This window comes from Podarcis gaigeae (genome assembly GCF_964106915.1).
Source record: "Podarcis gaigeae genome assembly, chromosome: 1".
In the NCBI taxonomy this organism is placed as follows: domain Eukaryota; kingdom Metazoa; phylum Chordata; class Lepidosauria; order Squamata; family Lacertidae; genus Podarcis; species Podarcis gaigeae.
This window is the reverse complement of record NC_139678.1, coordinates 104,074,951-104,087,728: the sequence shown is the minus strand read 5'-3', so window position 1 is coordinate 104,087,728 and position 12,778 is coordinate 104,074,951. Positions and strand designations below refer to the sequence as shown.

At 39.6% G+C, this 12,778-nt stretch overlaps 1 protein-coding gene across 4 annotated transcripts in view; it reads left to right on the top strand.

The window, feature by feature from the left end:
- Positions 1–12,778, top strand: part of PRPF40A (pre-mRNA processing factor 40 homolog A) — a gene marked incomplete at its 5' end in the record, with an annotated part of 60,761 nt that overhangs the window by 6,159 nt on the left and 41,824 nt on the right. For all 4 annotated transcript variants that reach the window (XM_083706278.1, XM_083706277.1, XM_083706280.1 and 1 more), the window contains 10 exons: positions 2,119–2,149; positions 3,408–3,430; positions 5,002–5,079; positions 5,177–5,287; positions 5,662–5,782; positions 6,514–6,538; positions 8,555–8,845; positions 10,311–10,419; positions 11,870–11,934; positions 12,357–12,521. In XM_083706278.1, the coding sequence (XP_083562404.1) occupies positions 2,119–2,149; positions 3,408–3,430; positions 5,002–5,079; positions 5,177–5,287; positions 5,662–5,782; positions 6,514–6,538; positions 8,555–8,845; positions 10,311–10,419; positions 11,870–11,934; positions 12,357–12,521 (1,019 nt within the window). The remainder of the gene's footprint in view (positions 1–2,118; positions 2,150–3,407; positions 3,431–5,001; positions 5,080–5,176; positions 5,288–5,661; positions 5,783–6,513; positions 6,539–8,554; positions 8,846–10,310; positions 10,420–11,869; positions 11,935–12,356; positions 12,522–12,778) is intronic.

Sequence of the window (12,778 nt, the reverse complement as noted above, 5' to 3'; positions counted from 1 at the left end):
CTTCAACAGCCTGACTCATCTCTGCCTCTTGGCCTCCCTCCTCTCCTCCTGATTCTGGACTTCTCTCTGCCACAGATTCTCTCTTCTCACTAAGCTATACTTTGTTATTCTAGTGCAGGGATGGGTAGAGTGCATCTCCCATCATCACTGACAAATAACCATACTGTTTAGGACTGTTGGCAGTACAACAGCCTCAAGGGTCTCTGCCTCCCCTTCCCTGCTCCAGTGTTTATTTGTTGTGTTCAGGAAGTACATTCTAAGTAACCTTTTGTGCACATTGCTTACAATAGCCCACTCTTCAATGGTAAAACAGTAAACTTTAAAGATTAAGTAAACAGTAGTTTAAATAAACTACAGTTTTTCTTATCAAATGTAACAACAAACTGTGGTTAATTTTAAAAGGTACTGGATTCTGCCATAGTCTTGAAGCTGTACCAGAGGTGGAGAAGATGAGAGGCATGTCTAGTGCTAAACTATATGTTAAATCTTCATAATTCAGTTTCTTGCATTCAGAATAAGTAAAGCTTCCTATAATACCTGAATAGCAGCTTCAGGGACCCTGGGAATATTTTTTACAGCATCAGAGCTATGCTTAAAGCAGCAAATGCTAAAAGAAAAGTGGCAAAACAAAAGTGGTGCACAAAATGACTTCTCCATTCTCTTAACCCCCCAGCCCCTTACCCTCTGTTAAAAAAACAAAATAAATCAAATTTTATTATGTGACAACTTACCCGAGCAGATAGTCCTGTATTGAAGGATTCTTGAAATAATGTGAGGTGATGTGAAAGGCCTGATGAAGTCATGAGCCTTGTCACCCAATTGTGCTGCTGAACATTTAAGGACAAGGCTCCCTCGGGAAATTTGTTTAGCTATGGCATATTTATAGTATAAATCTAAAGGCTTTTTTCTGGTTAGGTAAAAAAAAAATTCATCACCTCTCACTTGACTAACATAGTGTTGCTATAATGTTGCATCACCTTCACAGTAATTAATTGGAATAACAGAGAGCAATTCATAGAATTTCAATTTCAAGATTAATTGGTTCAATCTTTTGAAACAGTCCTTTGAAGATTTTCCAAGTTTAGCAGTTGGCAGAACAATAATATGGTTCACCAAGCGCCTGTTAGCGAATTGCATTATCTAGCCATGTTTAGTGTTGGCTCCATCTTTCTCATAGCTCCTTTTTAGCATCCAGGAGAATGAGGCATGTCGTAGCATGTCTTATCTAGACATTTGAAAATCATATTGGAAGCGCTGTCAAAAACATGACTAGTGGGGCTGCTTTGATAGTGTGATGTGTAGCTTTATATATAGGCAGCAGCCATTTCGTGCAGAGGGTCCGTTCCCAGCCCTTGCACACATTGGTAGAGCACGGATAAGTGCACTCTGTTACACCCCACCACACACACGCATCGGCGATCGTGTGTCAATTGGACATGCCTAAAATGGTCACTACCCGCATAGCAGAGTTGCTTCTTAAGCAGGGGTTAGGTTTCAAAGCAAAAACTACCTTATCAAATTCCCAGTATTACCTTGTTTGTAGTGCCTTCCTCAGTCTCTGTATTTTCTCATTGGCTGTTGGCTGGCAAGGGGGCTTTCCTACTGGCTGACAAGTGGGAGAGGGCTTGCAGGGACTCCTCCATTGCTCCACTACCTCTCTTCACTTTTCCACATGTGAGTGACCTACCGAAGTTGGGAGAGGGAGGCAGAAAGAAATACAGGCAGGCAGAGGAAAAAGGCTGGGGTGGATTCTTAAAGTTGCACATAGGATTCTAACTTCTTTAAAATGGAAAAGCTTCATCATCCCTTGTTCTTCACTACCATTACTTCATTTTGCAAAGCTGTGATATGTTACTCACTTGTTGTGGTGGCAAAATAAGGTTGGTGGTTGTTTACCAGGGGGTAGGCATTACAGGGCAATGTCATAATGTAGTACTGGGTTTAAGTCCTCAGTGGGACGAGTGTGTGAGAGAGGGAGATGCTGTCTTGTTAATATTTTAAGTTCCAAGAGTGATTTCTATCTATAAAACAGTAACTGCTACCAAGCTCCTATAGTTGAATTTGCTTAAGTTACAATGTAATACATCATGTAAGTTTTAACCCTTTTATTTCCTACAGCCAGGAGTAAACAGTATGGATTCTCAAATTGGTATGTAAAAAGAATTCACTATTTATTTAACAATTTAACCAGAAAAGATTCAAAACTAAAAAGAAGTTTGTTAATAATAATGTGGGTTAAAATTAAGAGTTTATTCAGTTACAGGCAACTGCTCTTTTATGTGGGGGTTCCATTCTGAGGTACCAAACGTGTCAGCGGGCCATAAGTGAGCCTGTTCCACCCCCATTCTGCCCCTTTGTGGTGCCGAAAACAGTGCACATCCCAAACATGCACAAATGCCTGTATGTAAGGAGAATTTGAAAATATCCCTTCTTCCTATTTACTAATTCTCAATGAACTAAAACATTGAGGTGCTTCCCACTCTGTTGACAAGGAGGTAGGATTTTTTTGCGGAAGGATTCATCTGGGATTGAAGTATGATGCACCTCACACTTACTTATTTATGAATTGAAATTGAAAGAATTTGTTCATTTACCAATGGAGAATTACACCAGCATCTTTCCCTCTGTTTCCAGAGAGTGAGTGTGGCATCCTTACATACCTAAAACAGTTACATGCACAAGAGGGAAATTTCACTAGGCTTGGGAACCCTGAAGTTTACAGAAGCACAAAAAAGTTAGAAAATAACTCTTTTGGCAGGGGAACCCCAAAAACATAAGCTCTGAGCTCACCCACAGGCCATGTAATGCTGACTGATTGATGGAGAAGGAATGGAAAATGGGAATTCAAATGGGGATATTGTGTAGGAAGACATGGCTGTCTATGACTGGAACACTGAACAGGAGCATTGCATGTTACAATGTTTTGTTACAGGTCCCAGTTTTAGCATGTGAGTATGGTCTCTTGAACGTGCTGGAGTTGAATATAGTGACTCTTGCATAAAACTGAACATGAAAGTTAGATCTTCATCGTTGTCAACATTGTGGATCATTAGATTTTGAGCATTCATGTCAGATTCTGGCCTTCCTGTTCTGAGAAAATTATTCATTTGAAGCTCAGATGAATAGGCAGAAGTAACAGAGAGATTATTGAAATATTTAGTGAGCTTCAGGGGAAAAGCTTTTATAACAAGAAGTGACTGGCTGCATCTACTATCTGCTCATTGCTGGTATGTAAATCTAAAATACAGTCTGCTTGAAATAGTTAATTGTAAGTCACTTGTAAAATTTAACACGTATGTTTTCATGTGGTCTGAAAGTCTTTTGAGTCACATTAAAACCAAATGTGGAGGTGTGGATTGTTCTGGTTGTGCTATCTGAAATGTGGTTTATCATTTTATATTTCATAGGTTTAGCCCCCCCAGGAACTCAGGTAAGCAAGGAACTTTTGTTGCTTGGCCAATTTAATAATTTCATGTGTTAAACTTTGTCCAGTTTCCATATTTTTTCTCCCTTCCATGCTAAGGCGAGATTGCACCTTGCCCTGTGCTTTGGATGCCTGTGTTCCTTTACATACCTGCCAAACATCCACATGTATGCATAAAAAGAGTGTATGTGCATGAAATACAACAACATGGTTCCAAATCATAGTGTATTTCAGCTTTTATCCACAAAAAGTCAATGTGCATTGACTTTTATGTCAGCTCATCTGAAACACGTACATGAATGAAATGCATTTTATTTGCTCCCCAAAGTTCACTTTCTTTGGAGAGGTCCTTTTGGAGCTTCTCACAACTTCTCTTTTTTAATGACCCTGAACAATTTAATGTCATCAGCAATTTAGCAACTTGGCCACCTCACTACTCATCATTTACTCGAGATGCTTATAAACTAGTTTTGAAAGCACAGCTCCCAAAATCAGCCCATAGGGGACTCCTTCCATTCACAGAACTGCCCATTTATTCCTACTGTCTGCTTCCTGCTACTAAACAATATGTGATCCACAAGAAGAGATCTCTTCTAAATCCATGACATCTAAGCTTATTCAGGAAGCTTTGGTGAGATACCTTTTTGAAAGTCCAAGTACACAGTGACCATCGGTTCACCTGTATCTGTAATGTGCTCTTAAAGAACTCTTAATATGTTCATGAGACAACTTGCTGAGAACAGAAACAGATGCTTGTGAACTACTACTGGGTATGGTGGAGTTTTTTAGCATCTTTCTGAAAGTGCTGGGAGCTCTGTCTCTGTGTTTCCTCTGAATTGGGAGAGGAGCTTGAAGGGCTAGACTGGTGCTTGGAGGCGGTAATGGCTATGGACTAGTAAATTAAAGCTCAATTCTGAAAAGACAGGTGCTATATCTTCAGAGCTTATGAGTCTGGAAAGTGGGGAGATGGTGTGTTCTGAAGGAGGTGAACTCCCCTGGAAGGAGCGAAAGGTGTATAGGTGGTCCTAAATCCAATGCTGTCACTGGATGCCACCATACCTGCAGCATTCTAAGCTTCCCATTGACCTGATCAAGCAGTCTCTTTATATGTTCTTATCACAGACTGCTCCTGGAGATGTAGGGCATCTTGTGAGCAGGAGACTTGGAGAGGGCAGCTAGGACTGCAGACTGAGGAACAGAAGTGCTAGATAGTGGTGGTCTTTGTAGAGTTGGTAGCTATCACTTCCCAGAAGATCCTTGGTTTGGAGAAGACGTCTGCTTCACCTGAGTACAGATTTCAGGTGCAGATGAGTTTTGCCTGGACTTCACCTTTGCAGTTATTCTGGCGTGAGTCCTCTGACACTGGTTGGGAACTCTAATGCCACTCCTAGTAGTGCAGCCCAGAATTAATGAATCATGTATGGCTTAGCATTGCATCTGAATGGGACCGTTTTACAGATTGGGGGTATGCTGTTCTTATGGCTGTGTATTCTTCTCTTTGCAATCTTACATTGTTTTAAATAAAAAGTAATCTGCTATATTTTCTTCAGAAGTGTGCTTTCCTCTTTAATATTTAGCCAACAACTCCAGTAGTTTGTTCAGTGCAGCAAGTCACCCCGGCCAACAGCTCTGCTAATGAGGAACCTTCCAAACAGGTATCAATTTGCCCCTGTAGACATTTTTGTGGCACTTTGTCTCGCACTTCCTAGACATGTTGCAGAATTTATTGATACGAAGCTTTGTTTTTCATAGAAATCTATGTGGTCAGAGCATAAGTCACCAGATGGAAGAACATACTACTATAATACTGAAACAAAGCAGTCTACCTGGGAGAAACCAGATGATCTCAAAACACCTGCAGAGGTAAAATAAACTAATTGAGAAGAGTGCCTGTTTAATTGACCATGTTTTCAGTGAGTATAAAATGCCTTTTATCACTGGAGTGTGTGCCAGTTTTCCTTTCCAGCTGCAGCCATTCGTGCCACATTGAATCCTACTCTGGAGAGTTCCCTAAACTTCAGGATTAGCTTTTTGAGGGGCTGCAGTGGGAAGAGGGTGCCCCAAAAGCTCCATTACAGGCATGGTATTTCACGTGCAGCCCTTTATATTTTGTCCTTTGTTTCTTTTGATATGGCTTTGCATGCCTCTCCTTTGATTTTATAGGCATTTTTAATATATGGCGTGTCATATGACGGAATGATTTTTAAAACGTTTTTTCTAAACATTCTGTTCTCTAGCAAATGTTGTCAAAATGTCCATGGAAGGAATATAAGTCTGATTCTGGAAAGCCTTACTACTACAATTCCCAAACAAAAGAGTCACGCTGGGCAAAACCCAAGGAACTTGAAGATCTTGAAGGTAAATTTTGCAGGGCCTTTTTTCTGTCTTGATTTATAGCTAGCACCTATTGGCTATAATCCAGGGCTTGGCTAACCTTGTGGCCTTCCTGATGGTTGTTCAGCTTCCATCAAACACAACCATCATGGCCAAAATGATGGTGGATGTTGTCATGCCGCAACTTCTCTGGGTAGCAAAGATAACTCTAGTCATTGAAGTCAGTTTTGGATGCTATTATATAATGAAACTGTCCCTAATCTGGAACTATAATAAATGTCTTTATTGGGGGAGGAAAAGCTGTCATGGACAAAGATGAAAATAACACAATTGACCACAATAGCTATTGTGGAAACACTTGAAAGAGCAGCTGTCACCCACTAGTAGTAGCTTCCTTCAGTAATTTTTGTTCTGATTTATACCAGTACTCAGATGTCTCAGGCAGAGGTCTTCCTGATCCTGGTACCGAGACTCTTTTTTTCTGGGCTGTCAGGATGTTTAGCATCCAAACCATTAACTCCACCAATTACTTATGTCCTTTACTCAAAAGGTGTTTGTTTTTTAAGTGAGAGAATTGTTGCCTCTATTCCCAAGTTCCGCGCAGAGGCCACAGCCTTACTTTGCAACTCAATATTTTGAAACAATTTATTTCATTTGGATCAGTTTATTACTTTTCTTAACATACTTTATCTTCTAATATGCAGTTTTATTCAACTTATAAATAAATCTGACAACAATTTATTTCTTTTGTGCAGCAATGATTAAAGCTGAAGAAAACAGGTATGTTTGAAAATATTTTACTCAAGAAAAAATCCATGAGCTGGGACTTTTAAAAGAAGGGTGGTATCAATACAACTATATTTACACTAGCTGTTTGTGGGTAGAACAGACTTCCACTTGCACACTAAAGTTCACCTTCCTCTGCTCTGCTGCCTCCACATGCATTATTGCGTTGGGTGGTTGTTGTTGTTGTTGCCTTAAACAGACATTTTATTTCAGAATCTCCTGAGTATTTCTTAGTAGTGAAACATATTGTTGTTTAGTCGTTTAGTCATGTCTGACTCTTCTTGAACCTATGAACCAGAGCAGCCCAGGCACTCCTGTCCTCCACTGCCTCCCTCAGTTTGGTCAAACTCATGTTGGTAGCTTCAAGAACACTGTCCAACCATCTCATCCTCTGTCGTCCCCTTCTCCTTGTGCCCTCCATCTTTCCCAACATCAGGGTCTTTTCCAGGGAGTCTTGTCTTCTCATGAGGTGGCCAAAGTATTGGAGCCTCAGCTTCACGATCTGTCCTTCTAGTGAGCACTCAGGGCTGATTTCCTTAAGAATGGATACGTTTGATCTTCTTGCAGTCCATGGGACTCTCAAGAGTCTCATCCAGCACCATAATTCAAAAGCATCAATTCTTTGGTGATCAGCCTTCTTTATGGTCCAGCTCTCACTTCCATACATCACTACTGGGAAAACCATAGCTTTTAACTATACGGACCTTTGTTGGCAAGGTGCTGTCTCTGCTTTTTAAGATGCTGTCTAGGTTTGTCATTGCTTTTCTACCAAGAAGTAGGCTTCTTTTAATTTTGTGACCGCTGTAACCATCTGCAGTGATCATGGATTCCAAGAAAGTAAAATCTCTCAACGCCTGCATTGCTTCCACTTCTATTTGCCAGGAGGCGATGGGACCAGTGTCTATGATCTTAGTTTTTTTTATCTTGAGCTTCAGACCATATTTTGCGCTCTCCTCTTTCACCCTCATTAAAAGGTTCTTCAGTTCCTCCTCACTTTCTGCCATTCATCCAGTCCAGCCTTTCGCATGATGAATTCTGCATATAAGTTAAATAAGCAGGGAGACAATATACAGCCTGGTCATACTCCTTTCCCAATTTTGAACCAATCAGTTGGTCCATATCCAGTTCTAACTGTAGCTTCTTGTCCCACATAGAGATTTCTCAGGAGAAAGATGAGGTGATCAGGCACTCCCATTTCTTTAAGAACTTGTCATAGTTTGCTGTGATCGACACAGTCAAATGCGTTTGCGTAGTCAATGAAGCAGAAGTAGATATTTTTCTGGAACTCTCTAGCTTTCTCCATAATCCAGGGCATGTTTGCAATTTGGTCTCTGGTTCCTCTGCCCCTTTGAAATCCAGCTTGCACTTCTGGGAGTTCTCGGTCCACGTACTGCTTAAGAGTGAAACATTTACATTACCTAATAGAGGAGGGGGATTTGGGAACATATGGACATAGTTGTTCACTTCGCCTTTTCTTTGAAAGAAATTGCAGAACTGGCTTTTTTTAATTAGCATGGCCAATTAAGCTAACTATTAGTCTTCAGCACTGCATCCTGCAAACCTAGAAGTCTGCAGTTTTTTAAAGTTTACATTGGACAGTTGAAACCAGTAATCTGAAAGCCATACACATCAGTCCCTATCTTATGGAACACTACCAGTAGAGAGTTGGCAGGAACTATCCTTCCATTCAGGCTTTTCCTGAAAACTGTGTTGTTTAGGCTGGCCTTAGTAAAATGAAGTTTCTTTGTTAGCCAATTGCACTCTAGAAGATTTAATGATGTTTTTAATGTTATTTTTATGCTGATTCTGTGTTCCATGAATTTTTAAAACGAAAGTATGTATTATAAATACGTAATTAAAGATATAAACCACAGTCCAGTAAGAAGGTTGTAGGCTGCCAAAATCTGAAGAGAAATTGGATTTCCCCCGGAATAATTCTCAATGATAAATGCATTGTTCCTGTGATTGGCAGGGTTATTAACACAAATATGATGTCTGCTGTTTATGTAGTGGTAAACCAGAGGAATCTGTTCCAACATCATCTGCAGTCGCACCAGGGGTTACAAATGCTGCAGCCATTGTTCCTGAAGCTCCTATAGCTGCCCCAGCAATCCCTGCTGCTCCAGCTGTTGCATCGGCTCCGGAAACCGAGCCTTCCACTGTTGCTACTGTTATAGAAAATGAAAGGGTCACTGCTACAGCTGATGAGCAGGTACAGCCAGCTGCTCCTGTTGTACAGGAACAGACTGCAGAAGTTGTGACAAACTCTGTCGAAGAAGCTCCTAAACAGGAATCCTCAGAGTAAGTAATACTTTGTCTAGTTGGTGTGCACTAATCTCTATTTTTTTTTCAGGACAGTGCTCGGGGTGGGGGTGGGGAATTGGTTTTGGCAAAAAAAAAGCGGGAAATGTGAAAGGAAATAACTCGCCTCCCCACCTTTTTACTGCTTCTGAACTTGTGTTCTATTCTGTGCCTCACTCCCTTTTTTGTGCATGAATAGACTTGGTTAAAATAAGGGTTAGGAATTGTTTTGTACTCCATAGCAGACAGATGAGGAAATTAGTGGATACAGAGTCAACCCTCCCACTCCTTGGGAGCCTTCCTAGCAAATTTGGAGTGATCTTCCCTGTAGATTCATCTTTATTTCTCCATTCTTAAGTGGTATGTCATATTGCCACTTATAAGAGGCAGAAGCACCTAGTTGATCTCCCTTCACATCCAGTGAGCGGAGGGAGATCAAGACTAGATGCGGAAGGCTTTCATGTGCATCCTGGGAAAGGGAAAAGGCTTGGCAAGGTGAGATAAGTAGGAATCAACTTGACAGTGCCATGTCCAAGCCATTATTTTCTTCCTTTGGATATATATATGGGCAATTCTGTGGAACAAAAGTTTTAGAACATGCTTAAGTATACGTTTAAAATACTATGAATAATGTAATGTATAGTTTGGCTATTAGAAGGGTTTATTTTATTAGCGTTGGGAAACTTCAGTCCAAGGGCTGTATTTCCCTCATAGCTAATCTTCCAGGCTATGCTACCTCTTCCCCATCCCCCCTCATGTCCACATTCATTCAAATCCAAACAAAAACATATATACACACAAAAATGTATTCATTTGCAAACTCATTTGAACATACACCATACAGCACGTAGGCTGTGTAAACAGGCGCAAAGTGTATGAATTAGTTTATGGATTGGGTTTTGAAAAGAAGTCAAGGGCATTTCATACATAACAGTCTTATTAACGCCTTATTAAATTGCCTTCAGCCTTTACCTGATTTGCAAGAAAACTAGCACATTAGAACAAACAGCTCTTTAAAATTACTGGTCTGATAACTACTGTCAGGTATGAAATTGCTTCTTCTCAGTGGAGAACCAATATATTTTTAGTTCTGAAGAAATCGGAACTACCCCATCCCACATAGGTCTAGAGGGTCTATCGACCCTCAAGAGCTCTTTTTGTGGGGGGGGGTGGAGAGACGGGGAGTTGCATGGTTTGTAGTGGAAAGGAGGAGCCAGGAAAGCCCTGTTGCATGAGCAGTGATTTGCTTGATCTTTTAAGGATTTAACCCATTGGCTAGAAGCTGTCAGATAATGCTTTATCCTGGAACCACATTATGCCTGAAGTCTGTTGGGGTTCAATTGTGTATGCTGTCACTTCCGGGGAGACATTAGCTCTATTGTTTACAGTTCCCACTCTTAGTGTCTCTTGCATTTAATTAGTACTGGTTTTTGCTAAAGCAGCATGCTGTTCTTTAAATCCATAGTGTTGCCGCCAAAAAGGACGAAGAAGATGCCCAGCCAGTTAAAAAGACCTACACATGGAATACAAAAGAAGAAGCTAAGCAAGCATTTAAAGAACTATTGAAAGAAAAGGTTTTTAAATTGAGTCAACTACTGTTTAAAATTTCAAGAATTGCAAATATACTTGAGTTGGGAGAATTGCTGATTTTGAAAGAAACTTTATGGAATAACATTCATACTGAAGTAAACATGGAAAAAATATTCTAGCCAAAATGCACTTGGTATAAACTTTCACATCATGCTCCAGTATTGGTGGAAAATTCTTACATTTGTTTAGGTCTTTTGCGGGGGGCAGTGGGACCAAAGAAGGAAAGACAAATGAAATTTTTATGTGAGAAGAGCATTCTGGTGGCACAACAGTTCCACATTTGCAGAATTGGCCTTGGGGGGGGGGGGCGGAATGAAGAGAAGGAAAAACGGTTGTGTTTAAAAACTTCAATTACCGGTATCCACTTACTCTTTGTAAATTCTCACTCTGAAGAGTCAGATGTTGCTTTATTAAGTAGTATTACATCCCAAATGTTACTAATGAAACATCACTGCAGAATCAAAAGGACGAAGCCCTATGTTTTTATTAGCTTACCACCCTATCAAAAAAAGTTAGAAAATAAAGAATGCAACACTAGCCATATTCACTCATGATAAGCCATAAACAAAGGCTAAATCATATACAAGCCAATCATGCATGCTTTGCTTCTCTTTACTAGCACTAGGGGAAAAGCAAATGACAAACCCTGGCTTAGTGCTATGTTTCAATCAGATTGTGGTTTGTTTCCTCTGTATGCTATAGGACGAAACAAAGCAGGCCAGATAGGTGTGTTAACAGTAATCTGATAACTATGTAAACAAACAAAAAAATGTCCAGTAATACCTTAGAGACCAACTAAGTTTGTTCTTGATACAAGCTTTCGTGCGCATGCACACTTCTTCAGATACACTGAATCAGAAGTCACCAGACACTTATATATAGTACTTCTGTTTCAGTGTATCTGAAGAAGTGTGCATGCACACGAAAGCTTATACCAAGAACAAACTTAGTTGGTCTCTAAGGTGCTACTGGACAATTTTTTAATATATTTCAACTGCGTCAGACCAACACGGCTACCTACCTGAATCTGTTAACTATGGTTTGCTTTCATGTACGAACTGATTGATGCACCATTTCTAGAAGTGTAAGTAAATTATGAGAAGGCTAAAAATACTCATGAATATAGAAAGTGTCTTGTGTACCAAATTTATCATTTCCTAGTTTTATGGTAGTTTATCATTTTTACAGGAAAAGCAAAGAAATGTGACAGTCCTTTGTACAAATATTCTTTTATTTTTATAATAAAAACATACCAAGCAGAATATTTACCCACTTTTGCCACCAAATAATCTGAATCAGTACATTTGACAACTATGCCCCACTGCACAATTTAGATGCATCCATTCTTACCTTAGCTAGCATTCCTAAAGCTACCGTTGCACAAACAGAAGTACTGATTTGAGGACTTACATGATTTACTTCATGTCTTCATAGCGTGTGCCATCCAACGCCTCTTGGGAGCAAGCTATGAAAATGATAATTAACGATCCAAGATACAGGTATGCTGTTCCTATTTTCTTTTTAATCAACATGCTTTTAAGTACCGGTAGTTGTGTGTATAAACTGATGTTCTGACAGCTCAAGTGAGCTCATGGTTTGAATGCTGCCTTGATGTTCCTATTTTCTGATATTTTTAATCTTTTTAAAATTGTGCAAGTTGTATGTTTTTCTTCATATGCCACTTTGAGAAACATGTAAAGAAAGGTTTTGTATATATTTTAAATAAATAAACAAATTTAACCTGCTTTTTTCCTGAACAGTTTTTTTAAAACTGGGTTGTTATTGTTTTGAGGGGAAGCAATTGTGTACTAAGTACTTTGAAACTCTCTCCCTGTGTGCAGTGTTAAAAGGAATCTTCGTAAAAAGATCAGTTGATACTGCATTTATCAATAAATTTATGGCTTTTTTCTTTAATTTTTAGTGCTTTGGCAAAACTAAGTGAGAAGAAGCAAGCATTTAATGCTTACAAGGTCCAGACAGAGAAAGAAGAAAAAGAAGAAGCAAGATTAAAATACAAAGAGGCAAAAGAATCTTTTCAGCGTTTCCTTGAGAACCACGAGAAGATGACATCCACTACCAGATACAAGTAAGATAAATCTAATGCATAATACTAGTTGTACAATTCTAAATTTAAAACTTGAGCCTGGGTTGACTTAAGAGGGGAATGTGAATTAAAAAACAACACTTTAAAACACTGTTTCAAATACTGTGCTATGGGGAATAACAATTTGTGCAAATTCACTGTTGCAAGGTTGTGTTCTACAATTTCTACTTCTGCTGCCCATGCCTCCTGTCTGGTGCAGATTTATATGGAGGAGGAGGACTTGGCAGAAGTCTGTTCCT